Source organism: Lacerta agilis, chromosome 2 (genome assembly GCF_009819535.1).
Source record: "Lacerta agilis isolate rLacAgi1 chromosome 2, rLacAgi1.pri, whole genome shotgun sequence".
Taxonomy (NCBI): domain Eukaryota; kingdom Metazoa; phylum Chordata; class Lepidosauria; order Squamata; family Lacertidae; genus Lacerta; species Lacerta agilis.
The window spans coordinates 117,642,459-117,669,390 of record NC_046313.1 but is presented as its reverse complement, the minus strand read 5'-3'; the positions used below and the strand labels follow the sequence as shown (position 1 = coordinate 117,669,390).

General features: G+C 46.7%; 2 protein-coding genes across 2 annotated transcripts; both read left to right on the top strand.

Moving 5' to 3' along the window:
• The first annotated feature begins 86 nt into the window (after nucleotides 1-86).
• On the top strand, nucleotides 87-7,000 carry LOC117042583 (vomeronasal type-2 receptor 26-like). Its single transcript, XM_033142123.1, has 3 exons — nucleotides 87-272; nucleotides 3,430-3,556; nucleotides 6,090-7,000. The coding sequence occupies exons 1-3, from the start codon at nucleotides 87-89 to the stop codon at nucleotides 6,998-7,000; spliced, it is 1,224 nt and encodes a 407-aa protein (XP_032998014.1).
• A 2,080-nt stretch (nucleotides 7,001-9,080) lies between these two features.
• On the top strand, nucleotides 9,081-25,424 carry LOC117042203 (zinc finger protein 2-like). Its single transcript, XM_033141728.1, has 6 exons — nucleotides 9,081-9,188; nucleotides 16,147-16,615; nucleotides 18,002-18,128; nucleotides 19,284-19,354; nucleotides 21,770-21,896; nucleotides 23,328-25,424. The coding sequence occupies exons 1-6, from the start codon at nucleotides 9,112-9,114 to the stop codon at nucleotides 24,779-24,781; spliced, it is 2,325 nt and encodes a 774-aa protein (XP_032997619.1). The 5' UTR covers nucleotides 9,081-9,111; the 3' UTR covers nucleotides 24,782-25,424.
• Nucleotides 25,425-26,932: the final 1,508 nt, after the last annotated feature.

Genomic DNA, 26,932 nt, shown 5'->3' with positions numbered 1-26,932 from the left:
TGAGAGCTTATTCTAGATGATACTCTTTTTCTCTGCCATTCTAGCTCCACCCTTTCCTGGGAGACTCCCAGTTTTACAATTCTTCCATGAGTGGAGTGTATTTGGATGAGAATGGGGAACTGGCAGCTGACTTGGACATTGTGAATTGGGTGAAGTTTCCCAACAAGTCCATCCTTAGAGTGAAGTTGGGGAGTATCAATAGACAGGGATCCCAATATCTACAGTTCTCCACCGACCAGGATGCCGGTGCATGGTCCAAAGGGCTCGAACAGGTGAGAGAATTCATCTATTTTTCTATGGTATTTCCCACCTCAACAGCTCTGTTTATGGTCTACCTCCACATGCCTGTCAACATCTGTGGGAGATTGCAGTCAAACATAACTATGAGTGCTAATTAGTGCATGAAGGGTTTAAGACAACCCCTGTTCTGTATTATATTGAAGGATAGCTCAACAATACTACAACCAGAGTGTCAGGGTTGAGCCAGATGAGGAGGAGTGGTGGCAAGCCCCCCCCCCCCCGGCGAGGCTGCACCCATGGAAGAACCTGGGGAAATGGAGGAGTTTGTACCTGGAGAAGACTGGTGGCGGCACTCCTCAGAAGAGGAAGAGTCAGATGGAGAGGGGGAAAGACTAGAACAGGAGGAGGAGGAAGTCGAGCCAGAATCAGGCCCTTTTGAGGAGAGAAACAGGCAGGGCCCTTCCCCTCCTCCCTTCTCAGCTGTAGAGCGTAGAGCTGAGAGACGCAGGGAACAATTAGAGGCAGCTGCAACTCGTAAGAGACGTGGTTGCAGGCCAGCTACTTAAGAAAGGCTGGCTGCTCCCTTCGCTAGCACCTGCAACTGCTGTGCTGAGTGTGTGGTTGCTCTTGCTCGTTCTGTTCCTGGCTTGTTCCTGACTCCTGGCTTGTTCCTGGCTCCTGGCTTTTCCCTGACTGACTTGGCTGGTTCCTGACTTGGACTGTTCTGACTTCGGCTTCTCCTGACCCCATACTGATACCTGATTTCAGCTGGCTTCTGACCCGGACTGTTCGACCTTGGCTTATCTGACTGACTGCTGCACTTCAGCACACCAACTTGCTGGCGCCCTAACACAGAGCATAGCTAACTTTAGCCCCCTCTTTTCCAATGAAAGAGGAAGTGAAGCCTTCTCTTCTTGCCATGTAGCTCTCTCCATGTCATGTAAATGACCAAGGAGGATGTGCCTAAGCAAGCTCCAAGCTTAGCACACAAGTTTGGAATGATATAGTTTGGATTTTCTACTTGAGTATTCTGCCTTTGTTCTCCTTGCTGCTGCCTGGATAAATGCATGAATCTGACCTTTGGAATGTTTCGTAAGTAAAGCTTTTTAAACTTACTTAACAGTATTAACAGCCTACATTCCTAACGCTTCGCTCTGCTGCTTCACATTGTAAGTTTAAACTCTGCAACTGGGTGCTACTGGAGAGTGAGTTTATCCCCGCACAGGCGCGCACACGTTATTTACTCCACACATGTGAGTCACAGGGATTCATATTTTCAACGTCAGCATCCAGGATTTCTTTTCATTTAGTAGTATGCTAAAATGTATATGTAGCATTCAGATGTCTGTGGTGTAAGGAGGTTGCTTATTTTAGTAACCAGATGAAGTGGTCCACATTTTCCCCCAACCCCTGCCCTAATTAAACTGGAAACTCTCCTTAATAATAATTTATTATGCCATTATTATTCCCTTCATTCATTAAATGCCCAGGGCAGATTACAGAGAAAATAGACACAGGAATTCCCTTATCTACAGTGCTGCAACAGTGAAGGCTCTGTTTCACATTACTGGGAAATATGCTACACTAATCCACAAGTCTGTAATTGGATCATATCCTATGGATCTCAATGTTTACCTTGAAGTCTTCTGAGAACTTAGGTCCTGATCCATTTATCATATCTACCCATATGATAAATTGGCTGCAGTAGCAACCATGGAGCCTGTGTAGTTACTGGAGGTTTGGTACTATGCAAATTTCAGTGACTCTCTCAATTTCCATATATTTCAGATTTTCATTATTCCAGTCTTGAGTTCAGTTCCCCACAAATCTGCTTCAGACTGACATTTTTAAAAATATATTAATGTCCTGCTTGCCAGTTTAGTACAAATTTCTTTTAACACTCAATCTTGTTTTTCCAGTACCAAAAATTCTCAGAGAATTGGTGAAATGTCATTCCATTTGGCCTTCCCCACAATGAATAACCTGGTAGCTACAGTTTGCACCAGCTGCAGCCTCTGGATTGTCTTGAAGGGTAGCTCAAAATTAGTGCAACCAGGAGGTTATCAGAGCATAGAAAACTGAGAAGCAAAATGCGTGAGCTGGTAGAACTGGCAAAATTAACACCAAATATAAGAGGCCGTTCAAATCAAGAAGTAATAAAAGAATGGAAAGGAGTGAAGAATTATATGACATTGCAGTGCTCCGGATTTGACATTTTTAAAAATATGGATTGAAATGGGTGGGGGTAAGCAATGTGAAATAAACAAAATAGAATAGTAGTATTGGAACAAATGTTTGGCCAAACTGCGAGAGGCAGTGAAGGATAGGCGTGCCTGGCGTGCTCTGGTCCATGGGGTCACGAAGAGTCGGACACGACTGAACGACTGAACAACAACAAAATTGGAACAAATGACACAGTGAAAGATAGGAAAGTATAGGAAGACTTAGGGAGATCATACATAGGTGAGGGGGAGGGGGAGGGGAGGGGGAGGGGTAAAAAGATGGGAGAATGTATTTTTTGCGATTGAATGTTTGTATGCTTTTTATTCTTCTTTTCGTCTTGTATGAATTTAAAATAAATAAAGTTGTTTTTTAAATTAAAAAAAAGAAAAGAAAACTGAGTCCAAACTAACCCTGTTTTAGGAACGATCATAGAGAGCCAGTGTGGTGTTGTGGTTAAGAGCGGTAGACTTGTAATCTGGTGAACTGGGTTCGCATCCCCGTTCCTCCACATGCAGCTGCTGGGTGACCTTGGGCTAGTCACACTTCTCTGAAGTCTCTCAGCCCCACTCACCTCACAGAGTGTTTGTTGTGGGGGAGGAAGGGAAAGGAGAATGTGAGCCGCTTGGAGACTCCTTCGGGTAGTGATAAAGCGGGATATCAAATCCAAACTCTTCTTGTTACAGGTGGGTAGCCGTGTTGGTCTGCCATAGTCAAAACAAAATTTTGTCCAAACTCTTCTTCTTCTACCTAGTGGACCTGCAGGCGCTGGAAAGAGCCACTGAATGTCACCGAAGTCACTTGGGCTGCTAGCAGCTATGTGGTGCGGAGCGTCAAAACTTTAATAGATGCTTCTAACTAAACATAAGGCTAGAATAGCTAGAAGAATCGATTAATGTTGTGCCTCATTTCCAAGACAAAATAAGGCCTAACATATTTTCCTTGATATCCCCTTGTCTTTATGCTTAGACCCTGCCTCCTTCCAGGTGCACGGAAATCTGCAGCCCTGGAACTGCCAAGGTGATTCAGGAAGAAAAGCCACTCTGCTGCTATGACTGCCTTCCCTGTGCAGAAGGGACCATCTCCACTCACGAAGGTGGGATAAACTCCAACATGTAGCAATACTCTCAGGGAAGGGGTCTTCTCCATGTTGTAGAATCATCTCTTTAATATCAGAAATTTTGTTGAATATTTTGTAGAGAGTAGGTGTGAAGTCTGTGAGCAGTGCTATTTTTTCTAGAAAAAGAAGTGCTGGAGCTCACCATGAACATCTCCCTGGTTCTCTTAGGATAGCAATGGTGCCCACCTGAGAGGTGCTGGAACTGAGTTCTGGGGAGTTCTGGCTGAAAAAAGCCCAGTCTTTGAGAGATAAAGCAGTGATCTGCAACTCAGGATGCCTGAGTTCTGCCCTAAGATTCATTATTTCATAACTGTTCCAAATTTGAAACAAAATACAGTCATAGAATCATAGAATCCTAGAGTTGGAAGAGACCACAAGGGCCATCCAGTCCAACCCCCTGCCAAGCAGGAAACACCATCAAAGCATTCCTGACAGATGGCTGTCAAGCCTCTGCTTAAAGACCTCCAAAGAAGGAGACTCCACCACACTCCTTGGCAGCAAATTCCACTGTCGAACAGCTCTCACTGTCAGGAAGTTCTTCCTAATGTTCAGGTGGAATCTTCTGTCTTGTAGTTTAAATCCATTGCCCTGTGTCCGCTTCTCTGGAGCAGCAGAAAACAACCTTTCTCCCTCCTCTATATGACATCCTTTTATATATTTGAACATGGCAGTCATATCCCGGGTTGCGCACGTTCCAGGTAAGAACGCCCGCAACCCGGAAGCGTTTCCGGAGTGCGTGTGACCCCCGGATGCGCAGAACGCTTCTGCACACTTCGCACATGCGCAGAAGTGCTCAAATTGTGCTACTTCTGGATTTTTTCTTTTGGGGGGCGTCCGTGTTAATCATAGAATCATAGAATCCTAGAGTTGGAAGAGACCCCAAGGGCCACCCAGTCCAACCCCCTGCCAAGCAGGAAACACCATCAAAGCATTCCTGACAGATGGCTGTCAAGCCTCCGCTTCAAGACCTCCAAAGAAGGAGACTCCACCACACTCCTTGGCAGCAAATTCCACTGTCGGACAGCTCTTACTGTCAGGAAGTTCTTCCTAATGTTTAGGTGGAATCTTCTTTCTTGTTAAGCACGCCCATGTTACATAGTGCAATACGGAACGGATCGCATGTGTAACATGGGGTACCACTGTAAAAAAAATCCTTCCAGTAGCACCTTAGAGACCAACCAAGTTTGTTCTTGGTATGAGCTTTCGTGTGCATGCACACTTCTTCAGATACACTGAAACAGAAGTCACCAGACCCTTATATATAGTGAGAGGGTGGGGAGGGGTATTACTCAGAAGGGTGGTGGGAATGGGTGATTGGCTGATTGGTGTGGCAAACCTGTTGAAGACTTTTCTCTCCACAAACCATGTGACAGTGACATGGTTTTTCACTTCCTTGAAGGAGGGCCTTCTTCATTGCAGTCTTCTTTTTTGGCAATCACTCGTAGCCAAGTAAGATTGCCTTCCATGAACACTGTTTTAACAATGAGTCCGTAAGTGACTGTGGAGGCCAATTCTGGATCCACACATCCTTCCGCAGTGGGGACATTGATTTCTGAGAGTTGATCACGGTGTGGATTTGCCAAGTGTGCCTTCCTCTTAGCACGTTTCTCCCTTGCGTCCTGCAAGTGTCTTTTAACATTTTGTTGGAAGCCACCCAGAGTGGCTGGGGAAACGCAGCCAGATGGGCAGGGTATAAATAAATTATTATTATTATTATTATTATTATTATTATTATTATTATTATTATTATTATCTTCAAAGCACATGACACCTTTGGTAAAGGCTGTTCTCCAATCCCAACCTCCTTGGTCATGTGCAATGATTTTTATGGAATACAGTTTTTAAATAGTAGGACAGTTCAAGTTTACCCCCGATGGCACACCCCGATGGATCCTAACAAAAAAAACAAAAACAAATAGCAGGGACCGCTTTCGGTTTATCTTTTGCAAATAAAAACCCGTATTTGTATTGAGAGCCAGTGTGGTGTACTGGTTAAGAGCGGTAGACTCGTAATCTGGGGACATTCCTCCACATTTGGTGGCAGTTGGCTTCTGAATACCAGCCGCATGGAACTGCTGGAGGGGAGAGTGCTGTGCTCCGATCATACTTGTGGTCTTTCTAGTATGGTTTTTGTCTGACCACTGTGAGAACAGGATGCTGGACTAGATGGGCCACTGGCCCTATCCAGCAGGCTCTCCTGATAAAACCAGTCTGAGGGCTGGAGATAAAATTGGGGGTGGCAGCGGGACATCACCAGTGTGGTGTGGTGGTTAAGAGCGGTAGACTCATAATCTGGTGAACCAGGTTCGAGTCCCCGATCCTCCACATGCAGCTGCTGGGTGACCTTGGACTAGTCACACTTCTTTGAGGTCTCTCAGCCCCACTCACCTCACAGAGTGTTTGTTGTGTGGGAGGAAGGGAAAGGGGAATGTGAGCCGCTTGGAAACTCCTTCAGGTAGTGATAAAGCGGGATATCAAATCCAAACTCTTCTCGTTGTTGTCGTTGCAGATGCAGAGCATTGCTCAAGGTGTGCTGAAGAGCAGCACCCAAACAAGGACAGAGATCAATGTGTACCCAAGATTATCACCTTCTTGGCATATGGAGAACAACTGGGAATCCTCCTAGCTTCCTTTGCCCTCTTCTTAACTTTAACCACAGGTTTAGTGCTGGGAATCTTTGTTAACTATAAAGAAACTCCCATAGTCAAAGCCAACAACTGGGACCTCTCCTGCATCCTTCTTGTATCCCTCCTGCTTTCCTTCTTGTCCTCCTTCCTGTTCATTGGGAGGCCAAGGAAAGTGACCTGCCTTCTGCGACAAACGGCCTTCAGCATCATCTTCTCGGTTGCCGTCTCTTCTGTGTTGGCAAAAACCATCACTGTGGTGCTGGCCTTCCTGGCCACAAAGCCAGGGAACAAGGTGAGGAGATGGCTGGGGAAGAGTTTGGCCAACTCCATTGTCATTTCCTGTTCCAGTGTCCAAGTTGTCATCTGCACCATCTGGTTGGGAATCTCTCCCCCATTCCCAGACTCTGACATGCGCTGCCAGCCTGGAGAGATCGTCCTGCAATGCAACGAAGGGTCTGTTGCCATGTTTTATGGTGCCCTTGGCTACATGGGCTTCCTGGCTGCCATCTGCTTCACAGTGGCTTTCCTGGCCAGGAAGCTGCCTGGGGCCTTCAATGAAGCCAAGCTGATCACCTTCAGCATGCTGGTCTTCTGCAGTGTTTGGGTGTCCTTTGTGCCCACCTACCTGAGCACCAAGGGGAAATACATGGTAGCCGTTCAGGTCTTCTCTATGCTGGCCTCTAGTGCTGGGCTTCTGGGCTGCATCTTCATTCCCAAATGCTACATTATTATATTGAGGCCAGATCTAAATACAAAGGCATATTTATCCACAAAAACTAAATCAGAAATCTGATTCTTCTTAAAACTGTGTTTCAGAGGTGTTGTTCAGCAAGCACAACTTCAAACTTCAGATTATGTCACAGGATTCTGCTCCTCACCACCTCTGCATCCATGTATACGGGATGAGTGGATGAAATGTGTAAATTTAGTCTCCCATCCTGCTTTTAATGTTTAGTCGGAATCTCCTTTCTTGCAACTTGAATCCATTGATATGCTTCCTACCCTGCTTCTACGAGGAGGTGATGGCTGAGCTACCTGGACGCTCGGACAATTTCTATATAGAGTGGCTTCTTTCAGATGCTAACGCTAATTTGACAGCAAAGGTAGCCAGGTTCTGTGCTGGAGCCATAAAAATTCGGTCCGATCTAGTTTGCAGTACCCACACAACTTCAGGACAGAGCTAAAGACGAACTGGTGCTATAATCGGCTGTAGCCCACCTTTTAAAGTAGTGATATCTACTTTATCATCAAATCAGAACTAGGATATTAAACATAACTAAGCTATTCAAAGTGACTCGGATTCGGCGAGTTTAGTTGTCAGTTTAATTGTCAGTTTAGTTCAATATTTAAACACGTTTCTATCCAGAGATATACACGGTTTTGTATTTTATCTGAGGTACAGATACCGTGACTGTCTGTTGTTGTTTCTACTGGCAGAAGAAGGTGGCAGGTAGGTGTCCTGACCCCCCCCCCAAAAAAAGAAATCCTGGCTTCGCCTATGCTTCTAACATGTAAGACAGGGAGAGAAAGAAATATCTACAGCAGGCACGCCCAACAGGTTGATCGCGATCTACCAGTAGATCACTGGCCGCCTGTGGTAGATCACTGGTAGATTACCGGCTCCCCCCAAAGAAGGTCAACAACTTTGGCTCCCCTAAGAAAAGCTCAACATTTCACCCCCCCCCAAAAAAGGGACAAGGGGCATTCCTCCCTAAAAAAAAAAGCTCAACAACTTCGACCCGAAACCCCCCAAAATGGGGCTTTCCTCCTTCCTAAAAAACTCAACAACTTTGAGCTGAACCCCCCAAAAGGGGGTAGATCACTGTCAGTTTCTAACTCTGTGAGTAGATCACCCCTGAACTACAGTATCCAGTTTCAATCAAAATTCTAAATTTTGATTGCTAAAAACTGGAAAGGTGAAGAGCTCCCAACAGTAGAAGACTGGCAGATGAAGCTAATGGATTACATGGAACTCGCAGAACTGACCGGGAAGCTCTGAGAACAGAGGGAGGAGAAGGTGGAAGAAGATTGGAAGAAATTTAAGGACTATTTGAAGCATCGTGAAAAGTTGGACATATGAAGTGAAATCAGAGAATATAATAGGTGATAGCTATGTAATGTTAGATTAGAATAGTAAATAAGAAGTTAAGATTTTGTTGCTTGTACTAGAAGTTATGAGTATATAAATAAGCTTATAGAGATAAGATAAGATGATATTTGAAGATGAAGAATTATGATGAATGATTGTAAAGTAGTTACAAAGTTACTAAAGTAAATTAGAACTGAACGCAGAAGAGAGGACGGGGGAAGTCCCTTGAAGAAGATTTAAAATAAGATTAAGATAATTGATTAGGTGTTTTTTTTGTATTTTTTATATTGTACTTTCTTTTTTCTTTTTGTATTTGTATGTCTGTATTGTTTTTCTTACTTGTTTGTTATTCTTTTATGGAAATTAATAAATTCTTATTTTAAAAAAAATACAGTATCCAGTTTCTCCGTAAAGGAAAGTTTTTGTATCCCACCACCCTTTAAAAAAAAAGAAAATCCCCTGTGACACAGATATGGGGAGCAAAACCAGTCCTTCCCATTCCTTCCCTGCAAACAGACGTCTCTGCAAAGCACTTTAAAAACTCTCATCATTGTGTAGCCCTCTAAAACGCCCGCAGCTGACACTTCAGGTTCCCTTTCGAACGAGCCCATGGTTGTGGGGAGGACCAGGGGGCCATAGAGCTGCGAAGAGGAAGTTGCAGAGCCACCTTCCTCTCCTCTTCCCCCCAAGCTCCTTTTAGAGGAATGAGAACCGGAAGTGTTTGCTCAGTGCGTATGTGGGAGGTGTTTTTTTATGTTTCTTTTTGTTGTTGTTCCAACTTTTGAGGTGGTTTATCTCTATGCTGCATCGTGAGAATGCCCTTTGCAAAACCAGCCGCCGCCAGAGTTTTGCCAGGAGAGGAGGAGCTGCAGGAAGGAGGCCAGAATTCAAGGTGCCCAAAAATGTTAATGGGGTTAATGTGATTTGGGCTTGCCCAGGTGGCGGGTTGGGGGGCTCCTGTCTCCCATGTGGGGCTTGCATTGTTTTGCATTTTGTTATACCCCCTGCAAGTCAGGCCTGGCTGCTTGTGTCCAGTTCTGGGCACCTCAGTTCAAGAAGGATACTGACAAGCTGGAATGTGTCCAGAGGAGGGCAACCAAAATGGTCCAAGGCCTGGAAACGATGCCTTACGAGGAACGGCTTAGGGAGCTGGGTATGTTTAGCCTGGAGAAGAGAAGGTTAAGGGGTGACATGATAGCCATGTTCAAATATAGAAAAGGATGTCATATAGAGGAGGGAGAAAAGTTGTTTTCTGCTGCTCCAGAGAAGCGGACACGGAGCAATGGATTCAAACTACAAGAAAGAAGATTCCACCTAAACATTAGGAAGAACTTCCTGACAGTAAGAGCTGTTGGACAGTGGAATTTGCTGCCAAGGAGTGTGGTGGAGTCTCCTTCTTTGGAGGTCTTTAAGCGGAGGCTTGACAGCCATCTGTCAGGAATGCTTTGATGGTGTTTCCTGCTTGGCAGGGGGTTGGACTGGATGGCCATTGTGGTCTCTTCCAACTCTAGGATTCTATGAAAAGTTGTTGTTGTTGTTCAGTCGTGTCCGACTCTTCGTGACCCCATGGACCAGAGCACGCCAGGCACTCCTGTCTTCCACTGCCTCCTGCAGTTTGAGCTTCGAGAACACTGTCCAACCATCTCATCCTCTGTCGTCCCCTTCTCCTTGTGCCCTCCATCTTTCCCAACATCAGAGTCTTTTCCAGGGAGTCTTCTCTTCTCATGAGGTGGCCAAAGTACTGTAGCCTCAACTTCAGGATCTGCCCTTCCAGTGAGCACTCAGGGCTGATTTCTTTGAGAATGGATAGGTTTGATCTTCTTGCAGTCCATGGGACTCTCAAGAGTCTCCTCCAGCACCACAATTCAAAAGCATCAATTCTTCGGCGATCAGCCTTCTTTATGGTCCAGCTCTCACTTCCGTACATTACTACTGGGAATACCATAGCTTTAACTATACGGACCTTTGTTGGCAAGGTTATGTCTTTGCTTTTTAAGATGCTGTCTAGGTTTGTCATTGCCTTTCTCCCAAGAAGCAGGCGTCTTCTAATTTCGTGACTGCTGTCACCATCTGCAGTGATCATGGAGCCCCCAAAAGTAAAATCTCTCTTTAAAAGAGGACTGGACAATTCCATAGAGCTGGATCGTTGAATTTTAGAGTTGGAAAGGACCCAAAGGGTTACTCAGCCGAAGGATTCATGGAAGTTGAGGCTGCTAGCCAGGATAAATGGCTGCTAGCCACCACGGCGTTGTTGCTCTGGCTACACAGCCGGAGGCAGCAGTTGCTGGAAACCACAGCGGGAGCGGAGAGTCGCTCTTGTGCTCGGATCCTGCTTGCGCATTCCCTTGGGGCAGCCGAGCAGCTAACTGTGAGAACAGGATGCTGGACCAGAGGGGGCCTTGACCTGATCCAGCCGTGCTTTTCTTGTGTTCCAAAAATTAGAACGGAGTTCACACACACACACAAGGTCCCCCAGCTTTAACTTTTCCTCTTTCAAACCGGCTACAGTGGAAGTTTGTTTTCATAGAATTTGGAGAGTTGGAAGGGACCCCCAAGGATCATCCAGCCCAACCCCCTACAATGCAGGAACTTCGGCGAAAGCATTTTATTTTTTCCAGGGCCTCAGAGTCCTTTTCAGATGTTGGACACTGGGGAAAAGGATCCTGACCTAGGCAGTTCATTGGCTTCTTCCTATGCCCTTTTTCACATTTATCGCCCTCTCTGGGTTAATGGGCATTGTCCTTTTCTGTTCTGTTCGTTTCAATGCCTGAGCATAAGAAGAGCATGCTGGATCAGGCTAATGGTCAATCTATTAATTACAGCATCCACTTCAGGACCTGAGCACACAAACAACTCTCCCCCTCCTGTGGTTCTCTTGTGGGCAGGGGCGTAGCGCAAGTCGGGGCAGGGAGAGGGACGGGCCAGTGAGGAGGTGTGTCACTCTCCATGCCCCAGCTCCAAAAGCCAGCCAGCGGCGGAGCTTGGCATAGAGACAAGGGGCGGGCTAGCGAGGAGGGGGCGGCACCCCACCTCGCTGGCCCGCCCCTTGCCTCCATGCCGAGCTCCGCCACTGGAAGGGGCGGGGGACTATTTTCGGCGCTGCTGGGGCGGAGCCACAGGGGCGGCCAGGGAGGGGGGTTGACACCCCTCCTCACTGGCCGCCCTTGCGGCTCCACCCCGGCAGTGCCGACAATAGCCTAAAAAATATAAATAAATAAATAAATTTGAAAGCCCAGGGGGTGGGGCCACCGCCCAAAGTGTCACCCCCAGCAGGGGCGCTGCCCAGGGCCCCCACCCCCCTTGCTACGCCCCTGCTTGTGGGTAAACAGAAGTTCCCTTCTGCCTCCTGAAGCTAAAGTTTCAAGAAGCAAAATAAACTGAAGCCACGCACCTGAGTGGCAGTCTCTCGAAATTACAGGAGGGGAGAGTTGCTCTCGGGCTCAGGTCCCGCTTGCCGGTTTCCCACGAGGGCATCTGGTTGCTCACTGTGAGAACAGGATGCCAAACTAAATGGGCCTTTGGCCTGGTCTTCTTGTTATGTCTCCTTCCCTGCTGAATCCCCCCAAACCTATTCCTCTCTGTCCCCTGTCCCTAGGGAGCCATTGTGGTTTAGCGGTTGGAGTTCCAGACTGGGACAGTGACCCACAAAAGACTGTGACACGCCACCCTGGTGTGGCAGGAGAGCATGGCAAGTGTGGCAGGAAGATTCAGGGACCATCAAAGAGACATTTAAACACCTCAGTGTAGTATAGTATCAAAATGGCTTTGGTTTTTTTTAAAATTTGCAGAATATGGATAGATTTTCACATTGTAGGAGTCGTTTCTTTGTGGTTTTCCGACGCATTTCTTTTCAGTAATAATATAAAAAAAAAATCGGTGTGGCGCAAGCAAGTTTTTCTTCTGAAAAGTGTGGCCCAGAGGGGGGGAAAGGTTTGAGAACCACTGTACTAGGACCTGGGAGATCAAACCTATCCATTCTCAAAGAAATCAGCCCTGAGTGCTCACTAGAAGGACAGATCCTGAAGTTGAGGCTCCAGTACTTTGGCCACCTCATGAGAAGAGAAGACTCCCTGGGAAAGACCCTGGTGTTGGGAAAGATGGAGGGCACAAGGAGAAGGGGACGACAGAGGATGAGATGGTTGGACAGTGTTCTCGAAGCAACTGGCATGAGTTTGGCCAAACTGCGGGAGGCAGTGGAGGATAGGGGTGCCTGGCGTGCTCTGGTCCATGGGGTCACGAAGAGTCGGACACGACTGAACGACTGAACAACAACAACAACAAGGACCTGGGAGAGACAAGGGTTCAAATCCCCACTTGGCCAGAAAGCTCACTGGTTGAACTTGGGGAACAGTAACGGATCTCTCAGCCTAACCTATCTCCCATTGTCAAAACAAAATAAAATAAAAAATTCCTTCCAGCAGCACCTTAGAGACCAACTAAGTTTGTTCTTGGTATGAGCTTTCGTGTGCATGCACACTTCTTCAGAACTACCTCCCATTGAAGATGCAATGGTTGGGCAGGGGAGAGAATTATGCATGCCAGCTGAAGCTCAGCGGAGGAGAGGGGAGAATATTAAAGCCATAAATGACTCTTTTTTTAATTATTATTATTCCCATTACAGCCTGCCCCCAACGCACCCCAATTCATTTCCCCCCACGCTCCTTTGATTCATTGCCGTGACATGCATGCGGGGCCGGAGGGACCACTGACCCCTTTGTGCTCTTAGATGCAATTGTGGCGCGGGTGGGAGTGGGAGTGGGGGAACGACGCATTTTGCAGAAGCTCCTCCAAGCCTTAAAGGAGGTTTCATTCGTCTCCAAGGCGCAGCTCCTGAACGCAGGACGCTTTTTGCCAGCCTGGCATTCCACCCCCCGCCGCCAGATGTACCGAGACTACAACTCCCACCAGCCCACGGGGTGCAAGAAAGACTGACACGTGGCTCTCCCCTCCCATTTCCTGCAAAACCCCTTCCTTTTTCCGCGCGAAACCCCCGCCCTGCCTAGCAACTGCTGACGCGGGCAAAGGGGGCGCCTTTTCCCCATTGGCCGAAGGTCCCCTTTTTCCGCGCGCGGGTTTCCGTGGCTGGTCTCTGCTTCCCATCATCCGCGCAGGTAGGTGAGTGGATGGATGGATGGATGGATGGAAAGAAAGAAAGAGAGAGAGAGAGAGAGAGGGCCAGGGACATTTGGGGATTCAGGTCCATTGCACGTGCAGGGGGGATGGTTCCTTTGCTCTCTTTTTTTGGTGGAAGTGGGTTGAGTGTTTCCGGTGGGTACCTCCGGGGGCTGAGCTCCCCTATTTGCAAGACAGGATTCGCCCCCATGGCCCTAAGGCGGAGAGAAAGTGTTTTCTCCAGGCCGTGCCTCTCCCCCCAGCCCCACAGCATGATGCAGTTTTGGGGGTACCCTGTGTGCAAAGGAAAAAAAAATAGATGGGATCTGAATGCAATGAATGAATAAAGTGGGGTTACAGCATCAGTGGACTCCCAAGGGATTTTTGTGCAGGGCTGCAAGCATCAGGAGGAAAGAGGTCATAGGACAGAATCATAGAATAGAATCATTGAATCCTAGAGTTGGAAGAGACCCCAAGGGCCATCCAGTCCAACCCCCTGCCAAGCAGGAAACACCATCAAAGCATTCCTGACAGATGGCTGTCAAGCTTCCGCTTAAAGACCTCCAAAGAAGGAGAATCGTAGAGTTGGAAGGAAGGGAACCCGGCGCTCATCTATTCCAACCCCCCTTCAGTGCAGAAATCTTTTGCCCAACGTGGGACTCAAACCCAAGACCCTGAGATTAAGAATCGCATACTCTCCCAGCTGAGCTATCTTCAGGGTACAGTGGAAGGCGGGGAATGCAAGGCAGGAAAGCAGGGAGCGGGTCACAAACGCTCTGCTGCTTATTTATGGACGTCTCAGTATTTTAATACTTAGATCCTTTTGTCTTATTGTGTATTTTACCCATGGATAAGCTTGCGTCTTAAATGTCTGTGTAATTGGGTTTCGCAAACCGCTTGGAAGCCTATTTTAACATTAAAGCGATATATGAATGGATATTAATTCCACAGGACCATAGAATTGTAGAGTTGGAGGGGACCCTGAGGGTCATCCATTCCAACCCCCTGCAATTCCTATCAATTTATCTACAGTATATACACCCCACTTTTTCTGTCTTTCTGTTTGATAACTCCTTATTAGGCAACTTGCAAAACTCTGAAACCAAGAACCTTCGGGAATTGCCATCAGAAATCTCACAATGCATGCAGTTAAGAACCCATAGTTAATTGATGCCTGTTTTTTTTATTTTTTATTTGTGGTTTTTATTGTACGGTTTTATGTTTCGTTGCTCTACACCTCTTTTATCTTGTCTTTTACGACATGGAGGGCATATAAATATTTTTATAAATTAAAAAAGGGGACCTGGGCGGCGCTGTGGTCTAAACCACAGAGCCTAGGGCTTGCCGATCAGAAGGTCAAGCTCCCGTTGTTCGGTCCCAGCTCCTGCCCACCTAGCAGTTCAAAAGCACGTCAAAGTGCAAGTAGATAAATAGGGACCGCTCCGGCATTTCCGTGCACTGCTCTGGTTTGCCAGAAGCGGCTTAGTCATGCTGGCCACATGACCCGGAAGCTGTCTGCGGACAAACGCCGGCTACCTCGGCCTATAGAGAGCCGCAACCCCAGAGTCGTCCATGACTGGACCTAACGGTCAGGGGTACCTTTACCTTTTATAGATAAAAAATGAATTAATGTAACAAAATATTCAGGGGAGAAACACCTTTTGAAACACATGCGTTCCCTCCCCTTAACAGCTTGGGACCAGTTGACTTACAGGATTGCCATACCCCCTATATGTACCTACTTGACCGCTCCAGTCTGCTGGACTGGCACTGTGCCCACATATTACTCGTTCTGCACTTTTTCCTGGCGGGAAAAAAGCGCCCCCCCCCCCGCTTTAAGCCATCCCCTGGGGGGGGGGACCTTACTTTCTGCAGGTTGCTGTGGAGCTGCTGTTTTAGTTTGGGAACACCCATACTTTGAAGATTCCTGACTGCTTACATGCCTGTTGTCTTTGTCCATGGAGTTTTCTTGGCAGGGATACTGGAGTGGCTTGCCGGTTCCTCCTCCAGGTGGATCACATTTAGTCGAAACTCTCCGCTATGACCTGTCCATCTTGGGTGGCCCTGCATGGCATAGCTCATAGCTTCCCTGAGTCATCCTCTGCCGTCCCCTTCTCCTTGTGCCCTCCATCTTTCCCAACATCAGGGTCTTTTCCAGGGAGTCTTCTCTTCTCATGAGGTGGCCAAAGTACTGGAGCCTCAACTTCAGGATCTGCCCTTCCAGTGAGCGCTCTGGGCTGATTTCTTTAAGGATGGATCGGTTTGATCTTCTTGCTGTCCATGGGACTCTCAAGAGTCTCCTCCAGCACCATAATTCAAAAGCATCAATTCTTCGGCGATCAGCCTTCTTTATGGTCCAGCTCTCACTTCCATACATTACTATAGATAACTTAGGAAGATGAAAAATTACTGATACGCAGCTGAAAATAGAATTAAAACGACCCGTGAAAGAGATTTTTTTTGGGGGGGGGGAATCAGGAGATTCAGAGTAATCTTGATATTTGGATTTTGTACTGTTTTATGTTGTATGTTTATATCATTGAAAAGCAATAAAAAAGATTATTTTTTTAAAAAAATCTAGTTCAACCACCTGCAAGGCAGAAATCTCAGGTAATGCATCCATGGCGGATGGCCAGGTTGAGACTTTGTGATTCGAACCAAGAGGGTGGGAGCCCGAAAAGGTTTGGGAACCAGGGCTTTACCTCTCTCTAATCCCACCCCCCCCCCGCCTTTTACAGCTCCTTGGCTTTCAATACTCCACATCCCAGCTGTTCGCCTTTGGCCTTTTTCGAACCAGATGCAGAGCACAGATTAAAGATGGCAGAGGGAAGTGCTGAAACACAAAGGGGGCACAAGATCAGGAACAGTGGAGGATTCTGGGAAAGAACCATGCAGAAGACTGCGGGCAACGACAACACCAGCTCAGGCGCTGAGTGTCAGCGCTTCAGGCAGTTTGGCTACCAAGAGGCCGGGGCCCCCCGAGAGGTTTGCAGCCGACTCCACAGTCTCTGCCGTCGGTGGCTGAAGCCGGAAAGACACACCAAGGCCCAGATGCTGGACCTGGTGGTTCTGGAGCAGTTCCTGGCTGTCCTCCCCCCGGAGATGGAGAGCTGGGTCAGGGAGTGCGGAGTGGAGACCAGCTCCCAGGCGGTGGCCCTGGCAGAAGGCTTCCTCCTGAGCCAGGCAGAGGGGAAGAAGCGGAAACAGGTAAGAGTGTGTTTCATCCTAGTAGTGCAATGGAAACAAAGGAATGCCTTATGCTAGTCAGTTCACTGATGTGTCTTAACCTAGTATTGTCGACATTGGCCGACATTTCAGGCAGGAAGTCCTTTCCAGCTCTTAATAGGGCTGGGCGATATAGTGACATACTGTATTTTTTGCTCCATAGGGCGCACCGGACCATAGGGCGCACCTCGTTTTTATAGGAGGAAATGGGGAACAAAAATACTTTTCTGGTTTTCCTCGTCTAAAAGCCCTGGTTTTTTTTTTGAGGATCAGCTAAAAGTTTTGCAGCTTTTTTTGTTAAGGGAAAAGCCCTGTTTTTTTTTAGGATCAGCTAAAAGTTTTGCAGCTTTTTTGCAAAGGGAAAAACCCTGTTTTTTTGAGGATCAGCTAAAAGTTGTGCAGCTTTTTTTGCAAAGCGGGAAAAGCAAAGAGGAAAAGCCCCGTTTTTATGGGGTTCAACTCACATTTCTGCAGCTTCTAAAGGAAAGGGAGCCTTTTCTACAGTTTCCAGGCAGATAATCTAATCAGCCAGTCCCATGTCGCTGGGGAAACAAACAACCTCCCTCTGCAGCACATTCAACAAAGGAGGCCTGGGCAAGAGGGCGGGGCTGAAAGGGAGCTGGGGACTCTTATCTCTCTCCTGTTCTCTTGCTGATCAGCTGTTGACCGGGAGTCCTTTCAACACCCCCTTTTCTCTTTGTAAAATAAAAAGCATGATCCTCTTTTGGCCCCATGACAATTCAGCTCCAGGGACCACCATTCGCTCCATAAGACACACAGATAATTCCCCTTAATTTTTAGGAGGAAAAAAGTGCATCCTATGGAGCGAAAAATACGGTGTTATCCAAAACTGGTTTTTTGACCTGGCAATACATCACGATTCACGATGTGTGTGTGTGTGTGTGCTATGCAAAAAGCATGATGTGGGGGGAAGTTGAAGCCCGCTGATGCCTCTTCATAGCGCCATCCTTATTTCAGACATTGTGATATATCCGTGTATCATGGTGTTTAGCTTGTGATATATCACCAATATATCATGACACACTTTTAGGCACCAGGCAAAAACATTCCTCTTTAACGAGGCTTTTGGCCGATTGACATCCAATGCCCTTTAAAAAATGTGCTGGGGAGATTATTGGGTTGTTCCTGTTTTTATTATGTATTTTGTGTTTTTATGTTGTGATTTTATGTTGTGAACCATCCTGGGACCTGTGGGCATAGGGCGGTATGCTATTTTTAAAAGTGAGAGGAGAGGCTGTCTTCGTACTGTGGGTTAATTCACAGGCCAGACAGTGATGGCCTTCACATAAACTGTTTCTTAATCCCTCTCTCTTTCCCTCATCTGGGATCCTTAAAATTCCCTTTCAGGTGGAAGAAATGGTGGCAGACCCAGCTACCAACTTCGCAGAGGCAGAGGCAGCCCCTTCGGCCACAAAACCGAGGCCGCCTTACAGGTGGATCGTGCAGGAGGGCAGTGGAGGTGCCACCTTGCTGGGTAAGGACCATGGCAGGACCCGGTTCAACTTGGCCTCCCTTTCCGCCTCGGTTGCTTTTATTCTACTGTGCCAGGGAATGGTCTGAATCAGAGGATTGGGGAATGCGTTCTCAGGCAGATCAGCTCCTCTTTGAAGAGGAGGAGGGGGAGATTTGCTCCCCCTGTTTCTAGTGGTTTCAGGAGCAGAGAGAGACACAGACACTGGACAGCTTAGACAGGACAAAACAAAACAAAATAAAAAATTCCTCCCAGTAGCACCTTAGAGACCAGCTAAGTTTGTTCTTGGTATGAGCTTTCGTGTGCATGCACACTTCTTCAGATACACTGAGACGGAAGTCACCAGACCCTTAAATATAGTGAGGGAGTGGGGAGGGGTATTACTCAGAAGGGTGGTGGGAATGGGTGATCAGCTGATAGGTGTGGGAAACCTGTGGACAACTGTTAACGACTGCAATTTTTACAGGGTCTTACAGGGAAAGGCAAGGGGTGAGATGACTAAAGATAGCTTTGTCATGTATAATGAGATAAGAATCCAATGTCTTTGTTCAGACCAGGTTTCTCCATGGTTTTAAGTTTGGTGATTAGTTGCAATTCAGCCACTTCTCTTTCCAGTCTATTTGTGAAATTCCTTTGTATTAAGACAGCTACTTTGAGATCTTTCATAGAACGTCCTGGGAGATTGAAGTGTTCTCCTACTGGTTTCTCTGTCTTGTGATTCCTGATATCAGTTACGAGATCATTCAAAAAATTGGGAGTTCTTCATGGATAGATGCAGGAGATAATGGAGTAACAAGAACTCAGGCTGATTTATTTAAGAATGGATAGGTTTGATCTTCTTGCAGTCCATGGGACTCTCAAGAGTCTCCTCCAGCACCATAATTCAAAATATCATATTTTAAATGGAATCGCAGCAGGATTAAAATAAGCGCGGCAGAAGGGAAATGATTGTAGTGAAAAAATTGTGGAATCGATAAACGTATCATGGAAAGGTGGGAATGAAAACGCCATGGAAGAAGGGTGGGAAGTCAACTTTTAAATGTGTATAAAATGTGGTTTTAATTTGTTTGTTTTTTTTAAATGTGAAATTCAGTAACAATTAATTGGCAAGAAGATAACAGGATTAAGCACCTCCACGTCTCCTTTTCTCCCTCCCAGGAAGTGGCACAACCCTGGCAATTTCTCCCGCGGCTGGTGGAGGGGAAGGAGCTGCTGTTCTTTCAAATAAGGTAATAAAAGCTCAGTGCTGGGAGATCCCAAAGTGGCAAAAGGGAAGTGCTTAGGCACGCAGCGTACAGTTACGGGATTTGCCCCAACGAGTTGCCGTGGTGGCTGCCAACTTTAAAAGGGGATTAGACAAGCCTCTCCTTGGCTTCCAGCCTCAATATCCTTGCTCTGCCTCCATGGTCCGAGGCAGTAGATGCCTCTGAATAATTCCCAGTTGCCTGGAGTTGCAGGTAGGGAAGAGCGCTGCTGCTCCTTTTGCTGTCGGGTCCTCCCTGCTTCTCTGCTTTTTATATTGGGCGTCTGTTTGGCCACTGTTCTAACCAATATTTTTTTTTTTTATAAATGATTTTTATTATCTTATACTATACTACAACAAAAAATAAAACATACATTCGCATACATTTTCCAATTTTGGCTAAGATAGCCGTGACTTCCCTCAGACCTTCCACATGGCTTTCAGAATTATATCTTAATATTATACTTCTTTAATCTACCATTGCTTACATTATCATAAATCTCATGCATACTCTAACTACCATACTTGCAATAATATCTCTACACATTAACTACAAAGCTTCTTGAAGTCCTATTAGCGTATTCAACTGCAAATTGTCTTTCAAATAGTTCGTAAACTTAAACCAGTCTTTGATGAATTTCTGGTCCCGCTGTTCCCGGATTCTTCCCGTCATTTTGTCCAGTTGTGCATATTCCATCAATTTCACTGTCCAATCTTCACTGTATTTCTTGTTTCCACCTTTGTGCTAGCAAAATCCTAGCTGCAGTCTCTGCATACCGTGTTTCTCCGAAAATAAGACACCGTCTTATATTTATTTTCCCTCAAAAACCCCCACTATGGCTTATTTTCAGGGGATGTCTTATTTTTATTACCACAGATTTATAAACGGACCAAGTGAGAGCCATGAGAAGTACTAAATGTGGGTGCAGGCTGCCAAGACTGCACAGCTTATGTATGTTCTTTGCTAAACGTTTTTTCTTCTTTTAACACAAAGGAAATTCAAATACAATGCCAAGTATTTGGGGGGGGGGGTAATTTAGTCACAATCCCAATAGTTTAACCTCTTGGGTTCTCTGCTGGGTCCTGCTGGCTCGGGGCTCCACGTGGCGCTGCTAGGCGTCCCTCTCACAGCTGCAGCAGCAGCCGGTTGTTGGTGCCGTGCCGGCAGACCTCGGCCGAGCCAAGCGGAGGCGAGGCCGCTGGCTCGGGGTGCTCCACACAGCGCTGCTGGGTGTTCCACTTGGAGCAGCCGGTTCCGGGCGCCAAGCTGGCAGGCGGAGGCAAGGCTGTTGGCTTGGGGCGCTCTATGCGGCGCTGCTCGGCATCCCACACGGCGCTGCAGCAGCAGCCAGTTCCGGGCGCCGAGCTGGCAGGCGGAGGCAAGGCCAGGCAGAGGGGAGGCCGCTGGCTCAGGGCGCTCCGCGCAGCGCTGCCGGGCGTTACGCTCAGCGCTGCAGCAGCCGGTTCCGGCCGCCAAGTGGCAGGCCTCGGCCGGGCCAGACAGAGGTGAGGCTGCTGGGTGTTCCGCTCGGTGCGGCGCTGCGGTAAAGAAGATGGGCAGCAGCTGGAGGGCGGCTCCTCCAGCAGGAAGGAGGCTTTAAGGTGCGGGCAGCCTCGCCTCTTCCTTGGCGCCCTCCAGAACTGCGCCCAGCACTACGGCTTATTTTCGGGGTATGTCTTATATTTCGTAAATGCTTGAAAATCCTGCCATGGCTTATTTTATAGGGACGTCTTATTTTATGAGAAACAGGGTATTGGAAAAGTTTAATGTCCTGTTTTTCAATGTCTGTACCTATAATATCTAGTAAAAAGGCTTCAGGTTTCTTAACAAAGTTATATTTCAACATTTTTCTCAATTCATAATATATCATACCCCAATATAACCTCACCTTCTTACACCCCCACCACATATGATAAAAGGTACCGACACTCTCCTTACATTTCCAACACTTGTTGTCAGACTTATACATCTTTGCTAGTTTAACTGGTGTGATATGCCATCTATACATCATTTTAAACATATTTCCTCTAGCATGATGTTATGTCCAAAGTCTTTTGCCCAATGAATCATCACCGACTTTACTTCTTCATCCTTCAGATTCCATTCTAACAGCATTTTGTACATCTTAGCAAGCACTTTATAATTACTCTTTAATATTTCAATTTCAAATTTTGATTTAGTCTCGCTAAAACCTGTCTTCTTCATGTCGCTTTTAAACATTTCGTTAATTTGGTATACTGCAACCAATTATTCACATGTTCTTTAACTTCATCATATGGTTTTAATTTCCATTTAGTGCCATCATTTTTAAGCAATGTCTCGTATGTTCTAACCAATATTGTTAGCTAGGTAGGCTTTGAATGCTTTTATGGACAAGCTGTCTTCTCTTCCTTATTCTAGGCTCCGGTGAGCTTTGAGGAGGTGGGTGTCTACTTCACAGAGGAGGAGTGGGACCTGCTGGATCCGGGCCAGAGAGCTTTGCACGGGGAAGTCATGGAGGAGAACTGGGGGAACCTGGAGTCTGTTGGTAAGGCTCCCTCTCTGCTTTGTGTGGCAGATGCTGAAGGTTGAAATTTCGATGGAGGTCATTTTATTGATTGATATCCTCTTTTTTCTGGGGTTCCCTCTGAGGGAGTCAGAGATGCCTCATGGCTTTCCTTTTTAAGTTTTGGGAATGTTGAATGTTTTGATGCTTTGTGGCTCTTTGTGCGCCTATATAACCTGCCTTCGTATTTTGCTCAGAGCAGACTCTTGACTTAATGAGAGGTTGAGCTCTGCCTGATTGCAATTGAAATAATAAAACCTTGGGTCCCTAACTGGATACTGGACTCACTTTTATTCCTTGGCTTCATGTTTTGTTTCAGTTGTTTTCCCCTTGCCTGGGAAATGAACCAAGTGGCTGAGAAGTAAATTCTCCCCACACAGATACCTATGCAGCATCTTTGCAGCCTTTCCCAATTCCAAAGGAATTGAAATATTGAGCTGTGTACCGGCATCGTGCTCCAAATTGCTAGATGACCACTCCCAACAGCTTCATATAGGTGTTAAAACAGCATAGGAGACAGAATGGGTCATTGTGGGACCCTGCAGCCCCCAAACCATGGAGCATAGCAACAATCTCCTAGTGCTGTTTCCTGGTAGCAACCCTGCAGGTAGGAGTGAAACCATTATAAAACAGGACCTCCATCTGGCACCCCCTTAAGCCTCTCCAGAAGAACACCATGGTCAATGGTTTCAAAAGTCATTGGTGGGTCAAGGAATGCCAACAGGGTTCAATCCCAATAAAGGTTATTCCTCAGGCAACCAAGGCTGTGTTGGAGCCAGCACTAGGCCTGAAACCAGACTGAAATGTATCTAGATCATCTTGTTCCTTCAGGGAAGGAAGAAGATACAGGGAACCAGGCAGAGGGCCTTCTCAGTAGTGGCCCTGTGGAACGGCCTTCCATCAAATGTCAAAGAGATGAGTAACTCATCAGATGTCAAAGAGGTGATACAGCCTTTAGAAGGCATGTGAAGGCAGCCCTGTCCAGGGAAGCTTTTCAGTGTGTAATGTTTTATTTTGTTTGTTTATTTATTTTGAGAGCCAGTGTGGTGTAGTGGTTAAGAGCCGTAGACTCATAATCTGGTGAACTGGGTTCGTGTCTCCGCTCCTCCACATGCAGCTGCTGGGTGACCTTGGGCTAGTCACACTTCTCTGAAGTCTCTCAGCCCCACTCACCTCACAGAGTGTTTGTTGTGGGGGAGGAAGGGAAAGGAGAATGTTAGCCGCTTTGAGACTCCTTCGGGTAGTGAAAAGCGGGATATCAAATCCAAACTCTTCTTCTTCTTCTTCTTCTTGTTTCTATATATGTTGGAAGCTGCCCAGAATGGCTGGGCCATGTAGCCTTGTGGGCAGCATACAGTTATTGTTGTTGTTGTTGTTGTTGTTGTTAACTCTGCTTTCCTCTCTTTGTTACAGCAGGTGCTGAATGGGAGAGTGAGGCTGAGGGTGAACCACACAGCATGTCTTTGGAAGCAGCTGGGTGTATAGACGGGAAAGCTCAGAGAAGGCAAATGGAACCGGAAGAGAAGGACAATTCCTTCACTTCTCAGTGTAGTGACTTGTGTGAAATCCTAGCCGAAGACCAAGAGAGGAGAAGTATTCAGTGCAGTTTGTGCGAGGAAAGCTTTAGTTGTGAATCAAGCCTTAATGCTCACATGATAATCCACATGGAGGAGAAAGCATATAAATGCCCAGTCTGTGAGAAGAGCTTCAGCTGTAGTGCACATGTTAGTGAACATCTGACAGTCCACATAGCAGAGAAGCCCTATCAGTGCTGGGACTGTGGACAGAGCTTCCAGCACAGCACGAGTTTTACACGGCACTTGACGATCCACACTGGGGTGAAACCGTATAACTGCTCCGAGTGTGGAAAGAGCTTCCGCCTGAGGGCGTACCTTACTTCACACCAGAAACTCCATACGGGGGATAGACCATATGACTGCTCAAAGTGTGGGAAGAGTTTTGTTAGCAGTGCACACCTTCGGTCGCACCAGAGAATCCACACCGAGGAAAAAACGTACAAATGTTTGGAGTGCGGAAAGAGCTTCAGGCAGCGGATACACCTTAGCTCACATCAGATAATCCACACAGGGGAGAAGCCGCATAAATGCTCCGAGTGTGGGAAGTGCTTCACTCACTGCAAAAGCCTCACACGGCATCTGCTCACAATCCATACAGGCGAGAAGCCGTACAAATGCTCCGAGTGTGGAAAGAGCTTCAACCACAGCATGAACCTTAAGTTGCATCAGAGAATCCATACAGGGGAGAAGCCGTACGAGTGCTTGGAGTGCGGGAAGAGCTTCAGCTGGAGGACCTCTTTTACTTCGCATCAAAAGATCCACATGGGGATGAAGCCGTATAAGTGCTCCGAATGTGGAAGGAGCTTCCGTAACCACATCAGCTGCGTGCGTCATCAAAGTGTGCACACTGGAGAGAAGCCGTACACGTGCTCGGAGTGTGGGAAGAGCTTCAGTCACAACTCTAGCCTTACCGAACATCAGAAAATCCACACAGGGGTGAGGCCGTATATATGCTCAGAGTGTGGAAAGACTTTCATCCGGAGACTACACCTTACCAGCCATCAAAGAACCCATACAGGAGAGAAACCATATAAATGTTCGGAATGCGGGAAGCGGTTCAGCCAGAGCTCGAGCCTTAACGTACACCGAAGAATCCACACGGGGGAGAAACCATATACGTGCTCGGTGTGCGGGAAGAGCTGCAGCCAGAGGTCAAACCTTAATGTACATGAAAGAATTCACAAAGGGGTGATTCCTGTCAATTCTGCCGATGCCTGTAATGTGGAAATAATTTCAGTTACAGAACAGGCCTTCAAAGTAGAGGATCCATACATCGGCTATGGAATCTAAATGACTCAAGAGCTTATCTGTCTAATCAAATACACAATCCTTGAGAGGAAACACAGAGAAACTGTATAAATGCTCACAATATGACAAATTGTATGTTGGCTCCCCAACATTGCTAATGAGAGGATGACTATGGGGAGCAAGCATCTACAGGAGCCAACATCTCTCATGTCATACCCCGATTAAAGGCTCCTCTGGCCACCTGGGCAGAATAAACTTTCCTATTTCTTCCAAGTGACCACCTGAGTCCCCTTTACCATGGAGAAAGATCCCTCTGTTCATCTGCAGTTGCGAAGATGGTTCCTATACTGCCCTGTGCCATTTTGATCTGACAACTTCATGCCATTGTGACATTTCTTTTCTGAGAAGGTAGAAGCTTCAGGCGCTGAGCTCCAGGCTCTCTTTATCTTTGTAGGAAGGAGGTTATGGAGATTGATTTTATACGGTTTTAATGTTTATTATTATTATTTCGTTATTAGTTTGATTTTATATCTGATGTAGCCTGTCCCAAGATCCCTTAAATTAGGGGTGGGAACCTCAGGTCCAAGAGCTGAAAGCACTCTGTCCGGCCTGCAGGAAACTCCCTCAGCCCATGCTCCTGTTTCACACTCTTCCTTGAGTGTTTTTGCCACACTTGGGTGTGTCCTCGAATGCCTCCTCTTGGCTGGGATGGAAGGTAGAGCAGGGCTTGTGCAGAAACTAGCCTACTGTACAAAAGGTAAAATGTTCGTTTCCTGATCTTCCCACTTTCACCTCTGGCCATATCCCCATCACTGGCCTCTGAAAGGTTACCCAAAAGGAAATGTGGCTCTTGGGCTGGAAAAATGTCAACCCACCTCTGCCTTAAATAAATAACTGTAAGTATTCATATCTGGAAACGGTTAAGTGCAGACATGCCACTCGGCAGACCCCGCTTGTTGCTCAGATGCAAGCAGGACCCATCCCACCTGAGCGGATGACGAAAGAAGCCTTGCTATTTTAGAGTAGAGTCATAGAATTGTCATAGAATTGAATAGTTGGAAGGGACTTAAAGCGTCATCAATGCAATGGCCATGTTAAGAAATAGCTCAGTTTGAAGCTCAGTTACGGAGAAGGCTCAGAGGAGAGTTTTCTAACCAACTAAGTTTGTTCTTGGTATGAGCTGTCGTGTATCTGAAGAAGTGTGCATGCACACGAAAGCTCACACCAAGAACAAACGTAGGTGGTCTCTAAAATGCTACTCTAATTGATGCTTTTGAATTATGATGCTGGAGGAGACTCTTGAGAGTCCCATGGACTGCAAGAAGATCAAACCTATCCATTCTCAAAGAAATCAGCCCTGAGTGCTCACTAGAAGGACAGATCCTGAAGTTGAGGCTCCAGTACTCTGGCCACCTCATGAGAAGAGAAGACTCCCTAGAAAAGACCCTGATGTTGGGAAAGATGGAGGGCACAAGGAGAAGTGGGACGACAGAGGATGAGATGGTTGGACAGTGTTCTCGAAGCTACTAACATGAGTTTGGCCAAACTGCGGGAGGCAGTGAAGGATAGGCGTGCCTGGCATGCTCTGGTCCATGGGGTCACGAAGAGTCGGACACGACTGAACGACTGAACAACAACAGCCGTGTTGGTCTGCCGTAGTCAAAACAAAAATAAACAAACTCCTTCCAGTAGCGCCTTAGAGACCAAGTTTGTTCTTGGTATGAGCTTTCAGTCTCAGAAGAAGTGTGCATGCACACAAAAGCTCACACCAAGAACAAACTTAGTTGGTCTCTAAGGTGCTACTTGGGGGACCCAAGTTTGCCCTAAATTATGGAATTCCCTCTTCACAGTTGTGTCTGGAGAATTAAAAGTATGTTTGTTTGGGACCCCTCTCCTTTTCTGTTTTGTTTAATCTATGAAGCTCTGCTTCTGCTTAGAACTGCTCTATTGCTTTACTTTTTTATACTTGTATGAAAAGTTTTGCTTTTTTATATAATTTTGTACATTTATATTGTATCTTGCCCTAGGAGCTTGTGGTGAAGGATAGGGAAGCAGTCAAATAAACAAAACGTCAGAATTGAGAAGACTTCAGGCTTGCAGGATCTTCTTTGCTTCTCACTTGAACCCCCAGGTCCGCCAAGTGGAACCTGGTGCAAAATAATGGCTAGTGGTTGGAGGGCATCATAGAATCGT